This window comes from Camellia sinensis, chromosome 11 (assembly GCF_055761805.1).
Source record: "Camellia sinensis isolate YWXY chromosome 11, ASM5576180v1, whole genome shotgun sequence".
In the NCBI taxonomy this organism is placed as follows: domain Eukaryota; kingdom Viridiplantae; phylum Streptophyta; class Magnoliopsida; order Ericales; family Theaceae; genus Camellia; species Camellia sinensis.
Window position 1 is genome coordinate 170,097,239 of NC_138971.1, and position 27,687 is coordinate 170,124,925.

General features: G+C 37.1%; 2 protein-coding genes and 1 long non-coding RNA gene across 5 annotated transcripts; 1 reads left to right on the forward strand and 2 right to left on the reverse strand.

Annotated features, from left to right (window-relative positions):
* The first annotated feature begins 139 nt into the window (after window positions 1-139).
* On the forward strand, window positions 140-7,156 carry LOC114268294 (C2 calcium/lipid-binding plant phosphoribosyltransferase family protein). Of its 3 annotated transcripts, none has more exons than XM_028209428.2 (2): window positions 140-597; window positions 3,921-7,156. In XM_028209428.2, exon 2 carries the CDS (start codon window positions 3,984-3,986, stop codon window positions 6,987-6,989), a length of 3,006 nt encoding a protein of 1,001 aa, XP_028065229.2. In that variant the 5' UTR covers window positions 140-597; window positions 3,921-3,983; the 3' UTR covers window positions 6,990-7,156. The 3 variants fall into 3 exon arrangements, with proteins under 3 accessions (XP_028065229.2, XP_082752234.1, XP_028065228.2); XM_082896108.1 differs by having other exon boundaries at window positions 207-856; XM_028209427.2 differs by lacking the exon at window positions 140-597 and adding an exon at window positions 1,652-3,068.
* Window positions 7,157-16,811: 9,655 nt separating this feature from the next.
* LOC145803346 (uncharacterized) lies at window positions 16,812-21,351 on the reverse strand. Its single transcript, XR_014345452.1, has 3 exons — window positions 21,248-21,351; window positions 21,076-21,159; window positions 16,812-17,030 (listed from the first exon to the last, which is right to left on the reverse strand). It is a non-coding gene; the product is annotated as an uncharacterized LOC145803346 (long non-coding RNA).
* Window positions 21,352-22,093: 742 nt separating this feature from the next.
* LOC145802865 (uncharacterized) lies at window positions 22,094-25,221 on the reverse strand. The gene is made up of 6 exons (XM_082895660.1): window positions 25,144-25,221; window positions 23,904-23,966; window positions 22,805-23,204; window positions 22,678-22,707; window positions 22,339-22,589; window positions 22,094-22,258 (listed from the first exon to the last, which is right to left on the reverse strand). Exons 1-6 carry the CDS (start codon window positions 25,219-25,221, stop codon window positions 22,094-22,096), a joined length of 987 nt encoding a protein of 328 aa, XP_082751786.1.
* Window positions 25,222-27,687: the final 2,466 nt, after the last annotated feature.

Sequence of the window (27,687 nt, forward strand, 5' to 3'; positions counted from 1 at the left end):
ATCCATAAAAAAATAAAAAAACAAAAAAACAAACCTCGAATTTCACAGAAATAAAAATAAAAAGTGAGGGTCCATGTTAACAACTTGAACTTGTCCACTTGTTATAAAATTTCTTCAATGAAACGAAAGCCTTGAAGAGCGAGCGTAAATACGTAAACTTGCAAAACAGCAACAATAATGGCAAACGCTATTTTTAAATCCCCCCCTTCCTCGTTTTCAATCCTCTCTCTTTCTCTCTCTCTCTGTCTATCTCTACATATATATATACATGTAAGTATATGTAGTATGTAATGTGCATCATCAGTGCATGCATACATACACACATGAGTACATGTACCACTGACACACACACAGAGCAACCACCTCAGACTCTCATTTCCATTTCCATGGCTGCATTTATGTTTTCTCTCTCTCTACCTCTCTTTTAGCTCCATGTGCCCTTCCCATAAGTCTCTCTCTCTATCTCTCTCTTCCAGGGGTAGAAACCAAGATGAGAAATTCTGGGTCTCTCTCAAATGAAGAAAATCTGAAGATTTAACACCCACCCAACCCCCCCCCCCCCCCCCCCCCCCCCCCCCCAAAAAAAAAAAATTACAGGTTTGAACCTCAAAATCTCTCACTCTCTTTCTTTTCTTTTTTGTTTTTGTTTTTGTTTTTGTGGGTTTATTGTCACTCACTTTTTCAAGTTTGATTCTCGGAATTGCTGGGTTTATTAGTAGAATATCGATTTGGGTCATGAAAGTGGAATAAATTTCAACTTTAGCTGAGTTTCAGAGATGAAGATCTGTTATTTGCTTTTATTTGTTTGAATTTGTGTCTGGAATTGAAGATTTAATAGTGCTTCTCTGTGAATCTGGTGAGCTTTTACTGTTTAATCTCTTTGTCTCTTACTTTCAATGATGTAAAGTTGGTAGATTTTTGTTTCTATTAAAGATTATGCTCTTTTTTCTTTTTTTTTCTTTTTTTTTTTAATTTTGTTTCATTACCTTTACTTTTATGCTAATCCACTGTTTGGGTAAAGTTCACGTGTCTTTAGCTACCCTCAAGGGCCTTTAGCTTCAAGAATGCTGTATATGCCTTCTTAATTTTAATTTTTTAATGTTTACAAATTTAAAATTCTTAGTTTAAATGGGTAGATCTTAGCACATGGTTCTCAAAAAGAAAAAAAGAAAAAAAAAAGTGTTGACCAGAAAATATTTTCTAAAAAAAAAATGGTTTCTGAATCTCAACTAGTGGGTGTTTTAAAATATTTTCTTGTTATTTACATCAAGATTTTTTTTCCCTGCTAAGAGATCTGATCTTTGGGGTTCTATTAGTTTTTTCCACCAAAATAGGTGTGTATTTTACTGTCACTGGTTCTATTTAAATGATTTTATTTAATTTTTTATAGATAGGTTTCTTTGTCTTTATTAGAGTTCGACAATAGGAGTGAGCAGCCGATATATCGATCCGTCAAAATCGACTGAATCGAACCGATCCGCCGCATTTTGGACGGATGCGTGATGACGAACGGACGGTTGCGGATTTATTTTCTCCAATCCGCCAATCTGGTGGATGGATGGCGGATTTGAGATTCCTTTGACTGCAACCGAACCGCCAAACCGCGAACACCCCTAGTAATTTATAAAACTTTGTGTTTTTAGTTTGTTTAAATATTCTGTTTGTGTTTTCAATTAAAAAGGAGTTTAAATATTCTGTTGAAAAAAAAATTTCAACTTGAATATCTTTTTTGAATTGAAAAAAATAAACATATTATTTATCTATAATTTTTGATTTTTAAATCTATCTCTAAAAATAATAAATAGAAAATATGATATATGCTGGTTGATTTTTGTTTTCAAAAACAGATATAGATGTAACAATACAGAGACATACAATCTGTACTACTGCTCTGTTCATGGTTTTAGTGGTTTAAATTGTTTTTATATTTTAAAAATCACTGATTGTAATACTTTATGTGGATGAGGCATGCTGTGATTGTTGTATGTGCAAGAGGCATGCAATGATTGTAATATTCTAAAGTTTCAAACTTTCTTGCTTTGGATGAGGCATGCAATGATTGTAATATTTTTTTAAGTCATTGACTGTAATATATATATATATATATATTGTTTTTTTTTTAGGAAGGCACAAGTTGAATTATGTTAAAAATTTATAAAATTTTAAACCGTCAAACCGATTCGCATCCATCCGCCAAACTGCCAAACCGCTCAATCCACATCCGTCGGATTGGCGGACGGATGCGGATTGATTTTCTCCAATCCGCCAATCTGACGCCAATCTGACGGACGGATGGCAGATTGGAGGTTCTGTGGCCGCAACCGACCCGCGCCCACTCCTATTCGACAATATAATAATTGTTATAATTAGGCTTCATATGTTAACATTCTTGAATCCAGTTAACAAATTCAAATTCAGCTCATAACGGCTCGCAGAAAAGCTGTTTCACAGCTTGTTTTCTTGATCTGTCTGCTTGGGATTCGCTCGCAAACTTGGGTATCTTTCACATGTGGCAATTATGCTTTGATCGTTTTGAATTGTCTGCGGTAATTGTTTTTATCTCTTGGGAGAACATGGAAAACTCTGTTTCTGTGATGCTATTCATGTGTATTATTGTATAGCATGATACACTTCTATGAATTATGAATATAAGAAGGTTGTTCTACTACGACCTGGGTGTCACGGGTTCAAACTATGGAAATATTCTCTCCGTCACTCTCCCCAGATCCTGCATTAGCAGAAGTTGTATACTGGGACTTCCCTTTTAGGACAATGATCTACAAACAAAAATTTTATCGCAGGAATCCCACCAAAACGATGTGTTGATAACTTTTTTAAAAAAAATAATATACCACTTTAATGACCGTGTAGGTTAGTCTTTGGAGTATTATCAGAAGTTATATTGGTTTACTTTTTTATTTTTCACTATTCTTTATGGATTAACATTGGATTCTTTATTGTAATAGTTGAGTCATTGAAGAAATTTTTTAGGATTTTTAAGATTGGATGCTTGAGCTTCCGAGAAGCATATATTTTGAAGATTGCCATCTTCGGGCTCAACCTTTGAGGTTCAAATCCCTTACATCTTTTGCTCAGCCTTCTTCTCATTATGATGTGCACCTCTTCTTTTCCATTCATACTTTGGCTCATTTGATAATTTGATTTTTAGGTTTTATGTATTTATTTTTATTATGTCTAGTTTACTTCATTGGAATCCTAAAAGAAATCAATTCTTTGAGCAGTGAATGTTTCTAAAAAACGGCTTAAAGGTCATAAGGTGGACAATCTGCTCATTTGTTAAATTGGTTATGCTTGAGAAAACGTACTAAGATCTTTCAAATTGTCCTACTTTTCTATTGATCTGTATCAGCATGTCAACATTTGTCTTTATGTCTCACCTAGTTCAAACTTAAATTTAATGTCATTTTTTTGTCACAGAGATGGAGGCCCAAGGCCATGGACCATGTATATCTTCTTGTTTTCTGTGTATGCTTGTTTTTGTTTTACTGCTTTATTGTGTGATTGAAATCGCGATTTGCAAATCTTGTTGGAAAGTAACAAATGCCCCAACTTCAGGGGCACTTTATATTACTTTTCTACGCTAGAAAGTTGTCTTTGTGAAATTTCCTTTAAGATTTAACTTCATTTTCTTTCATGTTCTTTATTCTGGCAAATTTCATGAAATGTAGCAACATTTGTGTGTCAAATATAGTACTGCTTTTGAATCATAGGGCCTACTGTTATGGCTGCACTCTGTCTAAGCTAATGTGCTCTGTCTGTTTGTGTGTTGCATATTTTATTTGATGTTAATTCATGGGGAATTACCTGTACAAATTAGTCTGATATCTTAATTATTCGTTATTCCTCTACACATTCGTTTTTACTTCACAGATACTAAATTGACTTTTCCTTTTTCTCAGGTACCCTCAAACATCTTCATCTCTTTAGGAATTCGCATATCTTCTAATAACGATACCCCAAAGATGACAATCAGCAACCTCAAGATAGGAGTGGATGTGGTTAGTGCCCATAACCTTCTTCCCAAAGATGGGCACGGTTCATCAAGTGCTGTTGTGGAGCTTTATTTTGATAATCAAAGGTTCCGTACAACTATCAAAGAGAAAGATCTGAATCCCGTTTGGAATGAGAGCTTCTACTTCAACATATCAGACCCTTCCAACCTCCACAATCTTACTCTCGATGCCTATATCTACAACAACATCAATGCCGGTCACACTACGTCCTTCCTTGGGAAAGTTTCCCTCAATGGGACATCGTTTGTTTCCTATTCAGATGCTATTGTCTTACACTACCCATTGGAAAAGCGTGGAATCTTTTCACGTGTTAGAGGGGAGCTTGGCCTTAAAGTTTATATTACTGATGATCCATCCATAAAGTCCTCTAACCCACTTCCTGCAGTTGAAGATACCCGAGCACGTGCCCAATCAGTTCCAAATGCTGCACCAAACATGTTTTCTAATGTCAAAACTGAGACAAGACGTACCTTTCATCATCTTCCGAACACTAATCATACCCAACAGCAACAACAGAATTCTTCTGTTGATGTTGCAGTACCACATCATGTGAGGGTTGATGAGATGAAAGCTGAAACCGAGCCTCCGAAGCTCATCCGCATGTACTCTGCTTCATCGGCACAACCAGTTGACTATGCACTTAAAGAGACAAGCCCATTCCTTGGAGGAGGACGAGTCGTCGGGGGACGTGTTATTCATACAGACAAAGCTGCGAGCACTTACGATCTTGTTGAACAGATGCACTTCCTCTTCGTAAGAGTTGTCAAGGCTCGTGATCTTCCCGCCATGGATGTTACAGGAAGTCTCGATCCATACGTGGAAGCGAGAATCGGAAACTACAAAGGGATTACGAAGCACATCGAGAAACAGCAAAATCCAGCGTGGAATGTGGTATTTGCCTTCTCGAAAGAACGTATGCAAGCGTCGGTACTAGAAGTCGTGGTCAAGGACAAGGATTTGGTCAAGGATGACTTTGTCGGCCTTGTTAGGTTTGAGATCAACGAGGTGCCAATGCGAGTGCCGCCAGATAGTCCACTCGCTCCAGAGTGGTACCGGCTTGAAGATAAGAAGGGAGAGAAGATAAAGGGTGAGCTAATGCTAGCGATCTGGATTGGCACTCAGGCAGATGAAGCTTTCCCCGATGCATGGCATTCCGATGCAGCTACACCCATTGACAGCTCAGCGGCTGCCTCAACGCTAATACGCTCGAAGGTCTATCACGCACCACGGTTATGGTATGTGCGTGTCACCGTTGTTGAGGCTCAAGACTTGGTTCCTACAGAGAAAAATCACTTCCCTGATGTGTATGTCAAGGCACAGATCGGAAACCAAGTTATGAAAACAAAAAATGTTCAGGCTAGATCATGCAACCCGCTTTGGAATGAGGATCTCTTGTTTGTTGTTGCCGAACCTTTCGAAGATCACCTTATACTTACAGTTGAGGATCGTTTGGGTCCCGGCAAAGACGAGATCATCGGACGGACTATCATTCCTTTGAGCATTGTAGAGAAACGTGCTGATGATCGGATCATCCATTCTCGATGGTTTAACCTGGAAAAGCCAGTTGCTGTGGATGTGGATCAGATAAAGAAAGATAAATTCTCTAGTAAGCTCCATCTCCGAGTCTGTCTAGACGGAGGCTACCACGTACTTGATGAGTCGACTCACTACAGTAGTGATCTCCGACCCACGGCAAAACAGCTTTGGAGGCCATCAATTGGGGTTTTAGAACTTGGAATTTTAAATGCCGTAGGGCTCCATCCTATGAAAACACGAGATGGGAAAGGCACGTCTGATACGTATTGTGTAGCAAAGTACAGTCACAAATGGGTCCGGACTCGAACCATAGTTGACAACCTGTGTCCTAAGTATAACGAGCAGTATACTTGGGAGGTTTTTGATCCAGCGACGGTTCTAACCGTTGGTGTTTTTGATAATAGCCAGCTTGGGGAAAAGGGTTCAAATGGTAACAAGGATTTAAGGATTGGGAAGGTTCGGATTCGTATTTCTACGCTCGAAACAGGCCGTATTTATACACATTCCTATCCGTTGCTTGTTCTTCACCAGACCGGCGTAAAGAAAATGGGGGAGTTGCATTTGGCAATTCGATTTTCGTGTACATCATTCGTAAACATGCTCTACATATACTCACGACCACTTTTGCCCAAAATGCATTATGTCCGGCCTTTTTCGGTAATGCAACTCGACATGCTCCGCCACCAAGCGGTCAACATAGTGGCGGCACGACTAGGCCGAGCAGAGCCACCACTTCGGAAGGAGGTAGTGGAATACATGTCTGATATGGACTCGCACCTTTGGAGCATGCGCCGTAGCAAGGCGAATTTCTTCCGGCTAATGTCAGTTTTCTCAGGACTTTTTGCCTTGGGCAAATGGTTTGGGGATGTGTGCTTGTGGAGGAATCCCATCACAACAGTGCTTGTACATATTCTCTTTATCATGCTAGTTTTCTTCCCTGAACTGATTTTGCCCACAGTTTTCCTCTACATGTTTCTTATAGGAATATGGAACTTCCGCTACCGCCCTCGGTACCCTCCTCACATGAACACCAAGATCTCACAAGCTGAGGCCGTGCACCCTGACGAGCTCGATGAAGAGTTTGACACATTTCCTACAAGTCGGAGCCCGGAGCTCATCAGAATGAGGTATGATCGGCTCAGAAGCGTGGCGGGTAGGATTCAGACCGTAGTGGGAGATATTGCAACCCAAGGGGAGCGAGCTCAGTCGCTGTTGAGCTGGCGGGACCCTCGTGCATCAGCCATCTTCGTCACGTTCTGTCTTGTGGCTGCCATAGCACTTTACGTCACTCCTTTCCAGGTGGTGGCGGCTTTGGCGGGGATTTATGTTATGAGGCATCCGAGGTTTCGCCATTGGCTACCGTCAGTGCCGATCAACTTTTTTCGCCGATTGCCGGCTAGGACTGATAGTATGTTGTGATTTTGTTGGATTTGTACTAGGAGCAGAGCAACAATGTTGTTGTTACTTGGAATTAAGGTGACTTTATTGTAGAACATCCAGAACTACGAATAATTCTTGTATGGACTTTTAACATACTTTATATATGTATAATAAATGGTTGTTAAGAGTGGAATTAGCAGGGAGAACAACGCTTAGCAGTCTTAATGAGTTTGTTATTCATTGAAATTATACTAATCTGTTAGATATTGCCTCTTGTGCTCTCTCTATTTCTCCAAAATTAAGTCCTTGCTTCTTTTTTTTAACAGACTTGAATATTAGTGTTTTAGTTCTCTTGTTGGAACTTTTAACAAACTTGAACTTTTTTTTAACAATATTTATTAACAGTAATGTTAAGAATACAACAAAAATTATTAAAAAATTTAATACACGCATACACGATTGTGACTGTGGGGCTCATGTGAATTTTTAATAAAGTATTTGAGGTTTATAATATTTTCCATTTATTAAAGATACTTTAAGAATGTTAACAATTCTGTCTCTATCACTTCCTTAATTGGATTTACAAATAATATTTATTATTATTTTGAATAAATGAAATAACGGAAGGGAAAAGACCAATGTTCTAGAAAATGTCCATTTTTTAATAAACAAGTTGATTTTGATTGGGCTTTGAGATCCAACAAAATGGCCATTTGTTTCAACCGTGTGGACAAACATTTGCCATATATTCTAGAAACACATTAATAACGATTATAATAATATGAATAAGGATAAATCACATTGACTATGACATTTGGAAAAAAAATAAAAAAAATAAAAAATTTATAATTTTAATATAATTATATTAATTTTACATTTAGTAAGATTAAATAGATTAAAATTAATTTACATAATGTAAAAACAAAAAAATAAATAAGATAAAATATACATTGTCATGTAAAAGAGATGATAATATTATTTTTCATCTATATCACTAATAAATTATTAATGAAAGCAGGACTAAGTTTTATGTAAATTAAATTTTTTTAAAAAATTTAATACAATTATTATCCAAATTATAAAATTTATTATATTTTTTCATACTTTACCCAAATAATAATAGACAAAATTGATTTTGATTTGCATTTTTGTGATATATGTTTAGAGTTTTTTTTATAGTAAATATACGTATTTCTTTTTTGATATATAGTTATAATAATTTGTATCTCAGAAATAAAGTTACGTGTTTTTGTGATTATGTTACATATTTTTTAATACTATAAGAATGTATAATTTTATTAAAAAATTATATAATATTTACTGTAAAATACATAATATAATACAAAAGTGCATATATGATATGACATAAAATGTTTCCTCTTTTTTACGTGGACTCTAAGATTCAACAATTTAAACCCTAGCCAAGTAGCCCAGTCCATTACTCCTCCGCTCCGCATTGGCCACATTTTATTCAAAAGATCTCGTTCACACGCCCACGTTCACACCCAAAGTGCGTTTTTTTTTTTTTTTTTTTTAAATATATATATATATATATATATACATTTTTTAATAAATAAAGCACATTATTGAAATTGCAATTAATAAGAATCAAGAAAGAGATAGAGATTTGTCTCCCCTTCTCTATCCTGACCATATCAATTAATTATTAAATATTATTTAATTTTTAAATATAATAGGATAAATTACATTTACCTTCCCTAAAGTTTGTCTTAATTAAAGATATCTTCCATGTGGTTTCAAAAATTACACATACCTCTCTTACTTTTGAAAATAATAGTCAGATTCCCCCTTCTCATTAAAAGAGCATTAACGATGTTAATTTGACAGTAGAATTGACTATAATACCCTTTAACCACATTGTGAAAAGACACAGCTGACACTCTCATTCATAGTTACATCCCCTAAATACCCTTCAACCACATTGACCATAATACCCTTCAACCACATTGTGATAAATTAAACTTACATCCCCTATGGTTTAGCATAATTACAGGTACCTCCTTTTTACAATATTCCGAATAGTTTTATTTCCCCAAAAATAAAAAATAAAAACTTACAAAAAAAAAAAGAACAAATACTCAAGTGATTTAAATCTAAAGAAAAAATCTTATATAAATTTTTTTTCTTTATATTTTTTTAAATTTTTTATTTCATTACATTAGCATATAAAATAAAAAAATATATAAATTGTGGTTGCATTTATTTTTATAATCATTTTATTTAATATTTTTTATTTTGTTATTGTGTTGTGTAAAAAATATTTATAAAAAATAAATAAAATCAGTAGTTCAAAAATAATTTTTGTGTTGTCTAAAAACATGCCTCCAAAATAATTTTTTTTATGGCACAATTTTTATTGTTATAATCATTTCATTTAATACTTAATTATAAATAATTTTATTTAGTTAGCTATAAAGTGTTGTTGAAAAAAATGCCTCCGAAATAATTTTTGTTTATGGCACAATTTTTATTTTTATAATCATTTAATAATTGTGAATATTTTTTATTCAGTTAATTCAGTGGTCAAAAATAATTTGTAAACATATAAAATCAATTATTCTTAAAGTCATTAACTATTGAAATAAAATGTAAAAAACTCCTTTTATAGTGATTTGAAAATATGAGGTTTGGAGAATTTATTTGACAATGGAATTAGAATATGCATTGGTGGTTATCAACAACCCTACCAATGAATTGTTGAGGAGAAAGAGTGTAGAAAGAGTTTTTATAAAGAGAGACATTGTAGAAAAACATATAAAAAAAAAAGAAAAGAAAAGGAAAAGTAGAATATATATGTAGTCACTTAGATTTAAAAGTTAACACACATATATAGGATCATATGTCGCAGTTGTGAGATTTGTGATATTTGATTATGACTTATTGTGGTGTTAATTATGATTTGGTTATGACTCATTATGGTGTTAGTTATGACTCATTGTGATGTTAGTTATCATCTATTGTAATTATTATTTTGGTTATGATCTAAAAGGTCTTTAATTATACTTGTGGTATTTAATTATGACTTGTTTTTAATTATGACTGAAAAAGATTTAATTATGAACACCACAAATGTCCTAAGTTACATATAGTACACTATTTTGAGAATATATATTATAACATGATCTATATGTATACTAAATATTTATATGTGCATATATAGATATGTATCTGATTATATCTATACTATTATATATACGAGCACTAACTTAGTGTCCAAGAGTGTAGTGGTTTCTCCTTCTGTCACGTGGTAAATTTTTCTATCCTAAAATAAAAAAATATTATTCAAAGGCATAAATAAGATTTGAACCCAAGACCTTGAATTTCATTAAAAATACTCTTACTATTTAGACAACACACATATTATGATATTAATTTCTTTATTATTTATTTTTATACTTACTTATCTGAATTATACACACATTACGTGTGTCACTCCCCAATATATATAATTTTAGCATTTAATGGAATTAAATTCAAGTTGTAACAACACAATCATGAGATTATGATTTCAACCAAAGTTAAAATATGGAATTAGAACATTTTGAGATTGTGATTTCAACTAAAGTTAACATGCCATGTTTTGCGAAAAAAAAAATATGTCGTAACAGAGTTAGCGAGCAAGAAATAATCTTCTCGTATAATCCTGTTGATCAAGTCCACGCTCCTCCAAACGTCGTCGCTTTACTCCCTGAAAACACAAACGTGAGCTAGCCGGCGGGTGTGTGCCGGATACCTCTTCGATGCCTAAGTCAGCAAAATAGACAAATAAACAAAAGCTCTATGTATTCGAGAATCAAAGTTGTGTTACCTCTCCATAGGTGGTATTATGAGCTTTTATAGGTTCCACGTGGCACAATCCTAGTAGGACTCTTATTCCTCCATGCAGAGTTCTTCTAGGAATCATACTCCTGAAAGATAATGCTTATCCTTCAACACCCCCCTCACTGCTTAAACCAAGTGAGATGGTCTTAGCTCGGTGTCATACCCAAACGACCGTGTTAGCATTGCCATGACACAATGACAATGTAACCAAGCTAACAATACTCATGTTACATTTATCCCGTCGCTTTTATGTGTAACATGTACATCGGCTTTGCTTGTAGACCGTGCTAACCATAGTGTACTTGGACTGAGCTACTCAACAGCAAGGTCCTAAATAGAAGCCAAAAATACCTCGGCTCAAGATGGTTTGACCGGGCTAACTATCACCGCGCCGACCGTGGTGACCGAGCTAACCACCAAGCTCTTTCAGATCGGGCTATCTGCAAGGCTCCTCTAGACTGGACTAATTACAAGGCCTTTTTACTCAGTCCTTCTTACTGTGGCCCATATAATGGTCCATTACCCAGCTCGGCCCAATTTACATATAAATTGCCCTCTCAAAAAGTGTAAGTAGAAAAAAGTGTCAATAGAGAAAGGCACCAATTGTCATAATTGATAAAATCTCTATAGTAATCTTACCATGGCCTAAAAATCAAACTCTCATCTTATCTAGATTTTCTAAATTTATGAATAGGCGCATGGAAATAATATATATATATATATAACAAAATTTGCAAAACTACGGAATTTTTTGTGATAAAAAAGGGGTTTGTGTCCAAGTGTGTCACATCCCGGAAGGGGTAATTTTTTAACAAAGTTAAGTTAAATCCGTCAAGCATAGAACAAAATGACATTCTCAAGTAGGGTTCATTGACCCATCAAAACTTGTCCATTTGATAGCAGCATTACATATTTAATCCCATTCAATTTGTTAATTGGCCAAGTACCAGGGGCGGAGCTAACAAGGGCCTAAGGGGTCATGTGCTCGTGATTTGAATTTTTTTTTAATTTTTAATTTTTTACAAACATAAAGAAAATATTTTAAATAAAAACATTTATAAAAATATTATTTAGAGTAAAATATCAATGACATTTTTAAAATTATGAGAATAATAATGATTGTTTTGATTAAAAATAAAGAGACTACGATGTTATTATCTATTAAAATTTCAATATAACGGTGATGTCTATCATTATTAACATGCAAACATAATTAATCTCAATGAAAATATAGAATTTATTGAATTGTTAGTTATATTTGACATGTAAGGTTCATCCTCCATGTGTTTATTTACTATTGATTGGTGATATCATATGTTAATGATGACGTGATATGACTATTATATTGAATTTTTACGTATATTTTGTATAAAAAATTACTTCATCATTATGTAATTTATTTTAAAACTTTATATCCATGACTTTTTTTAATATTGTCTATGATACACTAATTACAAATAATATTATTTTTTTTTATCTTTCTTGAAGTCAATGGTAAAAATTTATGTAAAATATTTTTGTAAATTTTTTTAATATTATAATTAATAAGTACCCCCTCTGATATAATTTCTTAGCTCGGCCACTGCCAAGTACTACAAGTCATTTATGAGCAAACGATTTTATAGTTGGTGCCGTATGGTTTTAGGAAAGAAAATAGACCACTTGTTGAGTTAAAACCCGTTAAGCGTAGAACAAAATGACATTCTCAAGTAAAGTCCATTGACCCATCAAAACTTGTCTATTTGATAGCAGTATTACACATTTAAGGTATGATCCCATTCAATTTGTTATTTGGTCAAGTGTTACAAGTCATTCATGAGCAAATGATTTTATAGTTGGTGCCCTATGATTTTGGGAAAGAAAAGAGACTACTTGTCTATATATATATGCAGCATCTACCTTTGGGCCATATATCTATATATGTGTAAGAGCATATATATATATATATATATAGGAGCATAAATATATAAATATGTATGTGTTTATATATATATATATATATATGAAGGGTGTTGGGTATACATTCTTATTGGAGTATGTGACCCAATTGATTTATTAAAAAAGTTTAATTTGGTTTGGTATTAGTTATAATATATTTTTATATATTATATCTAATTTGTGAAAACCCAATTCAATTTGAATACAACTAGGGTTTTGATAAAAACAAGTCCTAGATTTAACAATATATATATTGTTTATGTTTTTGCTCCGAAGTAGTGGAAAAGAACGACAACCAACATTGATTCATGGTTTTTCCGTGAGATAGTGCTCCTTTTGATGGGTTTGTTCTTGGTTAACAAGTTTCTTAGAGAAGTCTAATTGGTGGGTTGAATATTGGTGATTAATTTGTTGCTTTGGATTCGGCTGTTTTGGGTGCATTATTTTGGGTCTTCTTCAACTCTGGTTCTGAAGATTTTGGTTCATCTATTTGATGAGGTCTTTCTTCTTGTTATTTGTGATTATTTGGAATTCACCTAAGGGTGATTTTGTGAGACCATTCGTGTCTCGTTTGTAATAGTTTGGAAACTTTTTGGTTGATAGTGGAATCAAATTTCGATCCCGTGGACGTACCTCACATTGAGGGAACCACGTAAAAATTCTTGTGTTGCTGTTAATTTAATTTTTTCGCATTAGTTTTTATTCCCATTGATTGATTTACTTGTGGGGAATCATTGATTTTCCCTAGAAACTGGTATCAGAGCTTACGGTTTATTTGGATATATTTATTTGTGTAAATCAATGGAGGGAAATGTGGGTCGTATGTCTAGCTTCAATGGAAGCAATTGGGTAACATGGAAAACTAAAATGGAGGACCTATTATTTTGTAAAGATTTGTATAGACCTATTGAGGGTGGTAGTGACAAACCCGAGAGTATGAAAGATGATGAATGGAATAGGCATAATCGAAAAGCCGTTGGTGTTATCTGTCAATGGATTGATGACAGTGTGTTTCATCATGTTACTACTGAAACTTCGGCACATGATTTATGGAAAAAATTAGAGAGCCTTTATGATAGAAAATTAGCCACAAATAAAGCCTTTCTATTTCGTTAGTTGGTTAATTTAAAATATAAAGAGGTGTTGTCAATGCACTTCAAGATGATACTTCTACCGAATTGTGGCACAAGCAGCTTGGCCATATGAGTGAAAAGGGGCTACAAGTATTGTTCAAGAAAGACCTTCTATCCAGTTTGAAAGGTACACATCTTAAAACTTGTGTTCATTGTTTGGCGAGTAAACAACATAGAGTTTCTTTTCATAAAAATTTTGCTTCTACAAAATAAAATGTGTTGGAGTTGATTCATTCGGATGTTTGTGGTCCTTTAAAAGTTAGAACACATAGCGGTGCACTTTATTTTGTTACTTTCATTGATGATTATTCAAGGAAAGTTTAGGCTTTTCTACTAAAAACTAAAGATCAAGTTCTAGAAATATTTAAGCATTTTCAGGCCATGGTTGAAAGAGAAACAGGGCAGAAATTGAAGTACATCCGATCAGACAATGGTGGTAAATACATTGGGCCATTTGATGAGTATTGTCGCAGCCAAGGTATTCGGCAGCAAAAGACAGTTAAGAAGACTTCTCAACAAAATGGCATTGCCGAGAAGATGAACCGCTCCATTATGGAAAGGACAAGGTGTTTGCTTTCACAAGCTAAATTGCCAATATCCTTTTGAGGTGAGGCAATGAGGACAGCGGTTGACGTGATCAATTTGTCTCATTCCTATCCTTTGAACGGTGATGTTCCAGAAAGAGTTTGGACCGGTAAAGATGTATCTTATGAGCACTTGAGAGTGTTTGGTTGTCGAGCTTTTGTTTACATTCCAAAGGATAAGAGGTCCAAGCTTGATAGCAAGTCAAGACAATGCATTTTTATTGGCTATGGGCGTGATGAGTTTGGTTATAGATTGTGGGATCTGATCGACAAGAAAGTCATTCGAAGCCGTGATGTTGTGTTTCTTGAAAACCAAACAATTGAAGACTTTGGCAAAGGTGATCAACCGGAGCCAAAAACTAGTGATCTCATTGACATGGATCCATCTCCTTCATCTTCAGTTGATGATGAAAACAGGAGAAATGTGCAGCCACCTATTGAAAATATAGAGGATGATGCTAATCCTAATGAAGTTGATCTTGAAATTGAGGAAGAGCATCCAACTCAAGAACTGCTACCACAACTTGAGTTGAGAAAATCTACAAGAGACCGACATCCTTCAATAAAGTATCTTCCCAATGAATTTGTGTTGATTTCCGATCAAGGGGAGCCCGAGAGCTACCAAGAAGTAATTGAGCATGCAAAGAAAGGTGATTGGAAAAATGTCATGGAAGAGGAGATGAACTCCTTACTTGAAAATCACACCTATGATTTAGTGAAGTTGCCTAAGGGGAGAAAAATTCTGAAAAATAAGTGGGTCTTCAAATTGAAGAATGATAGTAAGAATCTGAGGTACAAATCACGTCTTGTTGTGAAAGGTTTTGGGCAAAAGAAAGGCATTGACTTTGATGAAATTTTTTCATCAGTTGTGAAGATGTCTTCTATTTGGGTTGTACTTGGCATGGCTACAAGTATGAACCTTAAAGTTGAATAACTTGATGTGAAGACCGCATTTCTTCATGGTGATCTTGAAGAAGAAATTTACATAGAGCAACCAGAAGGTTTTGTGGAGAAAGGGAAAGAGAATTTGTTTGCAAATTGAAGAAAAGTTTGTATGGCCTCAAGCAAGCCCCGCGGCAATGGTACAAAAAATTTGACTCTTTTATGATGAATAATGGTTTTTCTAAAACCACTTCGGAACATTGTGTGTTTGTAAAAAATTTCTCGAATGGTAAATTTATTATTCTTTTGCTTTATGTTGATGACATATTAATTGTGCGTCAAGATTCTACCATGATTAACAAGTTGAAGTTAGAGTTGAGTAAATCTTTTGCTATGAAAGATTTGGGACCAACAAAGCAAATTCTTGGTATGAAAATTGTTCGTGATCACAAAGAGGGGCTGATTTGGTTGTCTCAAGAAAACTACATTGAGAAAGTTCTTGAGAGGTTCAACATGAATAAAGCAAAGCCGGTTGGTTGTCCACTTGCGGGTCACTTCAAGCTTAGTTCGAATTAATGTCCTACAAGTAAGAAAGACAAGGAAGAGATGCAGAAAATTCCTTATGCTTCAGCAGTTGGTTCTTTGAGGTACGCCATGGTTTGTACAAGGCCGAATATTGCTCACGCTGTTGGTGTGATGAGTCGGTTTCTCTCTAATCCGGGTAAAGAACATTGGGCAACGGTAAAATGGATTCTAAGGTATCTTCGAGGGACTTCGAAGGTGTGTTTGTGTTTTGGGGATGGTAAGCCGATACTTGATGGGTTCACAGATTCTGACATGGCCAGCGATGTTGATTCTAGGAAATCTACTACAGAAGCTGAATTTATTCACTACAAAAAATTCGCTTTTTTACGACGGTAAAATATCGTCGCCAATACCAAAGAAGCCGTCTCAAATGCTTTTTTGCGACGGTAAATAGCTTTTAGCGACGGTATTAGGGGGGTCGCAAAAAAAGGGTAGCTAAAGGTCTTTAGCGACGGTAAACGCCGTCGCAAAAATATTGGCAACGGCAAAAATGCCTTTTAGCGACGGCAAAATACTGTCGCAATTAATGTGTAAAAATCTGAAGTTTTTGAGACGACACTAAAATACCGTCGCAAAAGGGTTTATTTGAGACGATAAAAATACCGTCGCTAAAAATGGTTATTTGCGACGGGTTTAATACCGTCGTTAATACTGTTATTTGCGACAGAAAAGTGTGCCGTCTCTAAAAATATTATTTGCGACGGTGAAAGTACCGTCGCTAAAGGCCTTTTGTTCATATTGCCAATATCATTGGCGACGGGTACGCTACCGTCACAAAAACTTGGTTCTAACAAAAAATGCAGTTTTAAAATTATTAAAAATATGCAAATTACATGTATTAAATAAAAATAACTAAAAAAAATCGATAACTATATAATAATATAAAAATTCCTGTATATAAATAAAATTTCATCCATAATTAAAGTACTCTTCCATTCATAACAACACATCATCAAAATTATCCAACCACATAATTTTACATAATACATACATAATGTTGTTCACAAATCTAAATAATGTAAATCAAAAATAAAAGTTTTCTTCATAAACAAAAGTCCGTCGCAATCTTCACACGGCTGCATTCCACAAGAAGCAAACTGCTACTCAGGAAATATCTGAAAATAAAAAATAAAAATAATTAGTGACAATATAATTATGTATTAATATTTTAATTACAAAAAAACATAAAAAATTAATTACTATATAATTACAAAGATAGTTAAGTAAATAATTTTGGCTAGATAGAAATCCGACCCTAACTCCCAAACCAGAAACCCGATTCGAGTCTCGTCTTCTCTCATAAGTCTCTCGTGCCTAAGCGATCATGTGTGCCAAGTTTCGTGCTAAACCGACCCCTTTTGGTGATTTTGGAGCGTCAACACCTCGAATTCAAGTTTCTTAAGGAACTAGTTTGCCTAGACCGAAATACGGCTCTAACTCCCAAACCGGGAAACCGATTAGAGTCCTGTCTTCTCCCACAAGTCTCTCGTGTCTAGGCGGTCGTGTGTGCCAAGTTCCGTGCCAATCCGACCCCGTTTGGTGATTTTGGAACGTTAACACTTCGAATTCAAGTTTCTTAAGGAATTAGTTTGCCTAGAGTGAAATCCGTCTCTAATTCCTAATCCGGGAACCCGATTGGAGTCTCGTCTTCACCCACAAGTCTTTCGTGCCTAGGCGGTCGTGTGTGCCAAGTTTCGTGCCAATCCGACCCTATTTGGTGATTTTGGGGTGTTAACACCTCGAATTTAAGTTTCTTAAGGAACTAGTTTGCCTAAACCGAAATATGGCTCTAACTCCCAAACCGGGAAACCGATTGGAGTCCCGTCTTCTCCCACAAGTCTCTCGTGGCTAGGCGGTCGTGTGTGCCAAGTTTCGTGCCAATCCAACCCCATTTGGTGATTTTGGGGTGTCAACATCTCGAATTTAAGTTTCTTAAAGAACTAGTTTGCCTAAACCGAAATATGGCTCTAACTCCCAAACCAGGAAACCGATTGGAGTCCCGTCTTCTCCCACAAGTCTCTCGTGCCTAGGCGGTCGTGTGTGCCAAGTTTCGTGCCAATCCGACCCCATTTGGTGATTTTGGGGTGTCAACACCTCGAATTTAAATTTCTTAAAGAACTAGTTTGCCTAAACCGAAATATGGCTCTAACTCCCAAACCGGGAACCCGATTGGAGTCCCGTCTTCTCCCACAAGTCTCTCGTAGCTAGGCGGTCATGTGTGCCAAGTTTTGTGCCAATCCGACCCCATTTGGTGATTTTGGGGTGTCAACACCTCGAATTTAAGTTTCTTAAGGAACTAGTTTGCCTAAACCGAAATATGGCTCTAACTCCCAAACCGGGAAACCGATTGGAGTCCCGTCTTCTCTCACAAGTCTCTCGTGCCTAGGCGGTCATGTGTGCCATGTTTCGTGCCAATCCGACCCCATTTGGTGATTTTGGGGTGTCAACACCTCGAATTTAAGTTTTTTAAGGAACTAGTTTGCCTAAACCGAAATATGGTTCTAACTCCCAAACCGGGAAACCGATTGGAGTCCCATCTTCTCCCACAAGTCTCTCGTGGCTATGCGGTCGTGTGTGCCAAGTTTCGTGCCAATCCGACCCCATTTGGTGATTTTGGGGTGTCAACACCTCGACTTTAAGTTTCTTAGGGAACTAGTTTGCCTAAACCGAAATATGGCTCTAACACCCAAACCGGGAACCCGATTCGAGTCCCGTCTTCTCCCACAAGTCTCTCGTGGCTAGGCAGTCGTGTGTGCCAAGTTTCGTGCCAATCCGACCCCATTTGGTGATTTTGGGGTGTCAACACCCGAATTTAAGTTTCTTAAGGAACTAGTTTGCCTAAACCGAAATATGGCTCTAACTCCCAAACCGGGAAACCGATTGGAGTCCCGTCTTCTCCCACAAGTCTCTCGTGGCTAGGCGGTCGTGTGTGCCAAGTTTCGTGCCAATCCGACCCCATTTGGTGATTTTGGGGTGTCAACACCTTGAATTTAAGTTTCTTAAAGAACTAGTTTGCCTAAACCGAAATATGGCTCTAACTCCCAAACCGGGAACCCGATTGGAGTCCCGTCTTCTCCCACAAGTCTCTCGTGCCTAGGCGGTCGTGTGTGCCAAGTTTCGTGCCAATCCGACCCCATTTGGTGATTTTGGGGTGTCAACACCTTGAATTTAAGTTTCTTAAAGAACTAGTTTGCCTAAACCGAAATATGGCTCTAACTCCCAAACCGAGAAACCGATTGGAGTCCCGTCTTCTCCCACAAGTCTCTCGTGGCTAGGCGGTCGTGTGTGCCAATTTCGTGCCAATCCGACCCCATTTGGTGATTTGGGGTGTCAACACCTCGAATTTAAGTTTCTTAAATAACTAATTTGCCTAAACCGAAATATGGCTCTAACTCCCAAACCGGGAACCCGATTCGAGTCTCGTCTTCTCTGACAAGTCTCTCGTGGCTAGGCGGTCGTGTGTGCCAAGTTTCGTGCCAATCCAACCCCATTTGGTAATTTTGGGGTGTCAACACCTCGAATTTAAGTTTCTTAAAGAACTAGTTTGCCTAAACCGAAATATGGCTCTAACTCCCAAATCGGGAACCCGATTCGAGTCCCGTCTTCTCCCACAAGTCTCTCGTGCCTAGGCGGTCATGTGTGCCAAGTTTCGTGCCAATCCGACCCCATTTGGTGATTTTGGGGTGTCAACACCTCGAATTTAAGTTTCTTAAGGAACTAGTTTGCCTAAACCGAAATATGGCTCTAACTCCCAAACCGGGAAACCGATTGGAGTCCCGTCTTCTCCCACAAGTCTCTCGTGGGTAGGCGGTCGTGTGTACCAAGTTTCGTGCCAATCCGACCCCATTTGGTGATTTTGGGGTGTCAACACCTCGAATTTAAGTTTCTTAAAGAACTAGTTTGCCTAAACCGAAATATGGCTCTAACTCCCAAACCGAGAACCTGATTGGAGTCCCGTCTTCTCCCACAAGTCTCTCGTGCCTAGGCGGTCGTGTGTGCCAAGTTTCGTGCCAATCCGACCCCATTTGGTGATTTTGGGGTGTCAACACCTCGAATTTAAGTTTCTTAAAGAACTAGTTTGCCTAAACCGAAATATGGCTCTAACTCCCAAACCGGGAAACCGATTGGAGTCCTGTCTTCTCCCACAAGTCTCTCGTGGCTAGGCGGTCGTGTGTGCCAATTTCGTGCCAATCCGACCCCATTTGGTGATTTTGGGGGTGTCAACACCTCGAATTTAAGTTTCTTAAATAACTAATTTGCCTAAACCGAAATATGGCTCTAACTCCCAAACCGGGAACCCGATTCGAGTCCCGTCTTCTCCCACAAGTCTCTCGTGGCTAGGCGGTCGTGTGTGCCAAGTTTCGTGCCAATCCAACCCCATTTGGTAATTTTGGGGTGTCAACACCTCGAATTTAAGTTTCTTAAAGAACTAGTTTGCCTAAACCGAAATATGGCTCTAACTCCCAAATCGGGAACCCGATTCGTGTCCCGTCTTCTCCCACAAGTCTCTCGTGCCTAGGCGGTCGTGTGTGCCAAGTTTCGTGCCAATCCGACCCTATTTGGTGATTTTGGGGTGTCAACACCTCGAATTTAAGTTTCTTAAGGAACTAGTTTGCCTAAACCGAAATATGGCTCTAACTCCCAAACCGGGAAACCAATTGGAGTCCCGTCTTCTCCCACAAGTCTCTCGTGGCTAGGCGGTCGTGTGTGCCAAGTTTCGTGCCAATCCGACCCCATTTGGTGATTTTGGGGTGTCAACACTTCGAATTTAAGTTTCTTAAAGAACTAGTTTGCCTAAACCGAAATATGACTCTAGCTCCCAAACCGGGAACCCGATTGGAGTCCCGTCTTCTCCCACAAGTCTCTTGTGCCTAGGCGGTCGTGTGTGCCAAGTTTCGTGCTAAACCGACCCCTTTTGGTGATTTTGGGACGTTAACCCCTCGAATTCTAGTTTCTTAAAGAACTAGTTTGCCTAGAGTGAAATTCGTCTCTAACTCCCAAACCGGAAACCCGATTGGAGTTCCGTCTTCTCCCTCAAGTCTCTCGTGCCTAGACGGTCGTGTGTGCCAAGTTCCGTGCTAAACCGACCCCTTTTGGTGATTTTGGGACGTTAACACTTCGAATTCATTTTAGCTTAGAATGTAATGTTACATTTTATACCTGATCTTCTGGTGGTGGTGTATATGGATTCTCGTCTTCTGCAGATTCCGTAAATGCCCGGTGGCCACTCGATGCATCAGGAGCCTATGATAGTCAATGCATAATGTGTTAATCTTTTATACATAATGTTGTGTGACAATTTAACTATCAAACAATTTAATTTATATCGAACCTGTCTGTTAGGATCCACACTTGCCCCCTGTGACACAAAGGCCATCATCTCAGCTCTCAGCTGCTGTAAATATGTAGAGAACTCCTCCCTCAGCTCCTCCCTCAGCTCCTCCCTCAACTCATCCCTTAGCTCCGCACGAACCTGCTGGGTGATCTGAACAATAGTCGATGGCTGGGGTGCTGACTGTGATGGCCCTGCACCATCTTTATACACTGCTCTCCGAGACACAGTTCTCCCGTATGTGCGACAATATCCATGATTGTCATGACCTATCAACTCATGGAAAATGGCATTCTAGCCTCCAAAGTCCGACAATCCTCAGGTAGCATAGAGAGTTGGCCATTAAACTCATCCTGTATTGAATAAGAGATACAAGTATATGCCAAATTAAGATAGTTAACACAAAAAATAAAAAATAAACTTTAAATACAATCAAAGGTCTTTGGAAACTACCAAGGTCTGGATAACCTCTAGGTCATCTGCTCTACGTGTCATAAGCCAAACATTCATCTTATCAGTAGACTCCCCCTTATTGGTCATCTACATTTTTTTAGAAATATGAAAATTAGAATCCAAATAATTTGTAAATATACAATGTTTATTTATATACAAAAATAAAACAGTAAAATATAAACCTCATGCCGTATCTGAGCGAAAGTAGTACGCCCTGTGGTATGAGCTATGCCGTGAGCTCGCCGATTTTTAGTGTTCCTAGTTGCAATTTTCTATAATAGGTTCAACAAATGTAAGTATATAAATATGATTTGTATGTTTACATATCATACATATAACTTATTTGTATACCTCAGCATCAGAAGTACGCCAATACTCCACAAGTTCTTCCCACTAGCTTGGCACAATGTGCAAAGGAACATCATCCTTCAGATTAGGATCTTCACTTCTAAGCTTGAAATACTTACACTTAATCTTATTCTTGTGATCCTTCCATATGCTGTTACAGTTTTTTATGCAGATTGGCTTGTACTCCTCTGGACATATATTCAAATTGTCCTATAAAACACAATTTCAAGGTTTAAATAATAATAACACAATTTTGGAATTTAAATTTTTGGACAAAAATATACTTTTACCTTCACATCCTTCCAGATAGCATCAAGAATATCATCAGGCACAGTGTTCCAGTCAAGAAAAGTAAAAGGAACAATGTTACCATTTCGCACAATAATGCCAAGTTGAGTAGTTAACTTAGACACGTTATCCCCTATTGGACAGTAATTTTCATCAAATTGTATGTCCAATTTGGTACCGGTACCCCACTCCCTAATGCCCTTGGCACATCCTCTACCACGCCTACTCGAGGTTGATGAAGAACTAACATGACCTGTGAGATACAATAAGAATAAACAATATGCAATGATAATAAACAAATGCAAATTTAAATATTGTCAATACAAATCAATTTCTTATACCTGAGTGAGGCTGTGAAGAAGTCGAAGGATCTGAAAAATACAATGAAAATAAACAAGTTATATGTAATGAGAACAAATAAATATATATTTAAATAATTTTCATACAAATCAAAGCAAATTTATATACCTGCGGATGGCTCATAAGCCGATGACTCTAGTCGGGATGATAGCTGCTGCGGTGCCACTGATGGTGGACGCACCGATGGTAAGCCTAGAGGCTGAGTAGCTGATAGCTGGTGTGGTGCCACTGATGGGGGTCGATGCGGTGGCACTAATGGCCCCTCTGATGATGCTCGCTGTGATAGCTGAGTGGATGATAGCTGCTGTGGTGCCACTAATGGTGGTCGATGCGGTGGCACTAATGGTGCTCGCTGTGATGCCTCCTCTAATGGTGGCACTAATGGCCCTTCTGATGGTGGTCGATGTGATGCCTCCTCTGATGGTGGTGCCGCTGATGTCCTCTTACGTACCACGTCGGACATCATGCGCCGGGGATGATCAGGTTTCCTCTTCCTTCCCATAATAATCTGCAAGCAATATAACATTAATTAGAAACATAGATAATGGTTTGTCATCAACTATAATATGACATTAATTAGAAACATAGATAATGGCTTGTTGCCAGAGTTATTACAGGTATCCCCCAATACTTGGTTCAAAAAAATCCAAGCATCATTTTAGTAAGATGAAGGATCTTAAATAACTAATTGATGAATGAAACATCCAATATATAAGTGGTTCATAATGTTTACTTTTGAACAGTTGTCCCTACTCTTTGGAAACTAAAAAACATAGAATATAGGAGCCACTATTTGGTCACATCATAGAATATCATTTTATTAAGTGCAAAACTTGAGGACAACCACTTCAATTTACTAGAGGAAAATTTGCGGAAGGTATTCTGAATATGGTTTTTATCCAGCATCAATTTTTTTTTTATTAGCTTTATCCAGGGATCAATTTGAACATCTTTAGCACAATTAGGTTTAAATATACTCATCATCATGCGAAGGAACCATCTAGTAGTCTTGCCACTTTTAGGCTTTACCCACATTGTTCCTTCTCACATAGGTGGACCCCACATGAGAAAGGAGGCTGTGGAATCTGGATGCAGCCATAACGGTTGTGGATTTAGCAATCTCCTAAACACTACTAAAGAAGTGCATCATTCTCATGGCACCTTTACTGGCCAGACAAAGATTAATATATAATAGCATCAAGGTTACCTCAGCACCATTACTGAAGAATAACAAACTGAATTCCGGGTTGACTCTTAGAGTAGAAACTACCTGCATTTTAAACAGCACTATGAGCAGAAAAATAAAACCAAAGAAGTCAAATAAAATAAACAATACAATGAAACAACCAGATAAACCATGAACCTCGAGCAACTAAGGTAAAAAAAAAAAAAAAAAATTCTTTAGTTTTTATTGCAAAACAATATTCCACTTTCAACAGAAAATGAAAAACAAGAAAAGGAGGAACAACGGTAAATGAGTTTAGGAGTTTGTTTCTGGAAATGCAAATGCAAAGATTATGAATGGTCCAAGTAACTATTAGTATTCAATTTTTATTTATTTTTTTATGCGTGATCTATTTGATAAATTTTACAAAATATACAATTTAAATTAACGAGATAAGTCCAAAATGAGCTCACAATCACAACCCCATATCACTGAGATGGGTCTGGAATGGGGCAGTTCCCTCAACTTGATCCCTCACCTCACCCTCTTCCTTTACAAAAATGTCGCTTTTGGTAATAAATAAATAACTTACAAAAGGGCATATAATATCAAGGTCATTAATGTTGTGTTTGATCATAAATTTAGATAAAAATGTGAATAAGAGAACTTTGAGCCAGGCCTTGAGATAGCTTAAGAATACATTTATCTGCATAATCCAAGTAAACTGAATGAGTAATTTATTACCAGAGGGAGATGTATATATCTAATTGTGTAAAAGAGTAAAAACATTAAGGAACGAGAATTACAGATGCAACCAAAGCAAGAACTTGAGTTTTTTGTTGTAAACCATAATTGTAACAACCCTCATACTGTTTACCGATTAAAGACTAATTGATTACCGATAACCATCGATTACCGTTAAACTGAATTGATTATGACCGATAATTGAACTGATTAAAGTACTGAACTGACTGACTGAAAACTGGAACTGGATTGAATGAGTACATCTGTTTGAATTGCATTTTATCTGTTGACTGTTTGTTTGATCTGTTCGTATTTTAGTGTTTAAACTGCTAATTGAAGGCCTTATCAGCGGCCGAATCTGAAATTGATTGATGTTTTATGATCGTCATAATTAATGAGATTTTATGGTATAATTATCCGAAAACTGATTAGGTATGCTTACATTAGATTAAATAAGCTAATTTAAGAGTTGGACTTAATTACCTTAATGCCACTTAAGTGGCCCACTACTTGAATCATCTTTGAGCCTCATTCATACACATTCCATCAGCTCATTCCTTAGACTCAACCGACCAAGATGGAGAATGAGAGAGAATTGAGTGGATCTTGAGTTCATTGGTAGAATTGCTTGAAGATTGAAGTGTGGATTGTTAATTTGAACCTCTAGACTTGCATTCAAGGAACCTAGGTATGAATTTCATCCTTTTGACTTGTGTTTAAGTTGATTCATGCATGGTTCATGTCCAATTGTAGAGCTAAGTCATGAATTGGTTTATTAATGGTGAATTGAAGCCCAATCTTTGCATGCATGGTAGTATTGTTGGATTTTGAGTTGTTTTCATGGCAAAATGTTACATGCATGTTCATGTCTTGAGTGTAGTCCATGATTTCATCATGTTTTGAAAAGAATTGGCTCTTTAGAGCATCGAATCGAAGCTTTGAAATGGTTTGAATTCATGCATGTTTGCATGTTCATCTTGTGCTTGAAAAATGGTTTAAATTGAGTTTGAATTAAACACCCTTGGGCTTTGATTTCTTGAAATTAAGCTTTGAAACATGATATTCTATGTGTTTATAAATGTTTTCCAGAAGGTGGGCCCAAGAGGATTGGTTTTGATGCTTTTGAGCTTGCTTTTGAACCTGGAGCTCGAATCTGGGATTTCCAGATTTCAGTCGTCCGCTCGAGCGGGGGAAGTGCCGCTCGAGCGGGAAAATCGAGCTTCCAGCATCTTGCACTGTTTTACAGTCCGCTCGAGCGGAGGATTGGGCGCTCGAGCGGAGTCATGTCTCAAGCTCGAGCGGGCGTCGAGCGGGGATTTCACCCATCCAGTACTTTTACAGTACGCTCGAGCGGGAAAGTTTACGCTCGAGCGTGTACCTTTGTTTGCCTGTACGCTCGAGCGGGGAAACCTGCGCTTGAGCGGGACTCTATTTTTCTGAAAATCCTGAAAATGCTTTTAAATGTGCATCTTTGCATCCTCATCCCATTCTAGGCATTTTTAGACCTAGTTTAAGGCATCTTGTTGAGGATATAGATGTAGAACACACCGAGGCATTAGGAATTAAGTTATTACCGTTCCCAATTGGGTAGCTTAGTGTGTGTTCAATCTGTTAACTGTGTAGGGTTGGCGACTGGGGAGACACGCTCTAGCATACTGTAGGCCAAACTCTGTGAGTAACAATTGTGTAAAGATATGTTCAACTGATATCTGTTGAATATTGAACTGAACTGTTTACTGAACTGGTATTACTGAATGAATGTATGTCCTTTATTTCTGAACTGTACTGTGGCATCCTTAGTACCTACTGTTACTGTTACAGAGATCTCTGTCGGTTCCCTCGTGGAACCACTACTGTTTACTGACTGATGGCCATCATTACTGTTCGGTCTTTTAAGACCTACTGTTACTGTTATGCTAATGGATGTACCACATATGACTGTTTACTGTACTGAACAACTGAAATACTGATTGAATTGAACTGTTTTCATTACTGTAAGGACATTCATTCTAAACCCCTTTACGCTTTATGTTATTCACTGGGCTTTAGCTCACTGCTCATATATATATGTAGGTGTACAGGCACCAGACCGCGGCTAGGAGCGTCAGGATTCCTCCAGTTTTGTCAAGCCAGCCTATGTGCCTCACTGCGAGGTTCCGAGCCTAACCGTTAAGGCTTAGGGGTATTTTAGATTTTCCCCTTCTGTACTGTCTTACCGTTCTGTATAGACTGTCAACTGTTTACTGTACTGCTAACAGGGATTAAGTCCATGTACTGTGTGATTGTAAATGTTGTGCATACTGTTCTATACTGTTTATGTATAAATGTATGAGAAGTCCTTTTGCATACAGACTGTCACAGCTCATTAGGCACTGTTTATTTACTGTATTGGCTTCCGCCAGGCCCTGTACTCTGTTTCACTGTACTACTGTCCTGCAGGCCTTCGGTAATCTCGGATTACTGGCCGGTTACGGTGCTAAACCCATAGGGCCGGGTTTGGGCTGTGACAATAATACTAAGGGGGGATTGCAATGCAATGGACTGTTAGTCCTGAGATGAATAGACTTGAAATGATATGTATTTGACTATTAGTCCGACTTTATTTTCTAACAAAACGAAGGACTAGTAAATCTATTAGACATGGAGTCCAATCCCATGAAACAAAGGCCCCTGTAATTGGTAAAGCTTATTGATTAACTTCCACCAAAGGCACCATGAACCAAGAGTCAGTATTGGATTGGCAAAGCAAAGCCAAATATGTGAGAGCTTATATGTTTTCTTAAGCAAAACCAGCAATCACACATGCCCTAGTTGGAATCTCATTTTATAGATAATTTATAAGAATTTCAACTAGGCTAACAAGACCACGCCATCTGATCGCATACTTTAATTATGTGAAACCCCGTATTTTTATATAATAAAAATAATATGTATATTTTTAATTTTCTTAAATAATTATTCACAATATTTTGAATTTAATATTCTGTATATTTTTATACTGAAATTTTATTCAAAACAAAATAAAATAAAATATTTTTGACTTTATATTATTACTCAATATTAATTTCTGAACCGTATGATA

Coding starts and splice junctions, on each gene's coding strand:
- LOC114268294 (XM_028209428.2), top strand. CDS start 3,984: ATGACAATCAGCAACCTCAAGATAGGAGTGGATGTGGTTAGTGCCCAT.
- LOC145802865 (XM_082895660.1), bottom strand. CDS start 25,221: ATGAACTCAAGATCCACTCAATTCTCTCTCATTCTCCATCTTGGTCGG. Junction 23,205..23,903: donor TCTTCAGTAATGGTGCTGAG/GTAACCTTGATG, acceptor TATTGCTTGCAG/ATTATTATGGGAAGGAAGAG. Junction 22,590..22,677: donor TTCTTCACAGCCTCACTCAG/GTATAAGAAATT, acceptor TGTATCTCACAG/GTCATGTTAGTTCTTCATCA.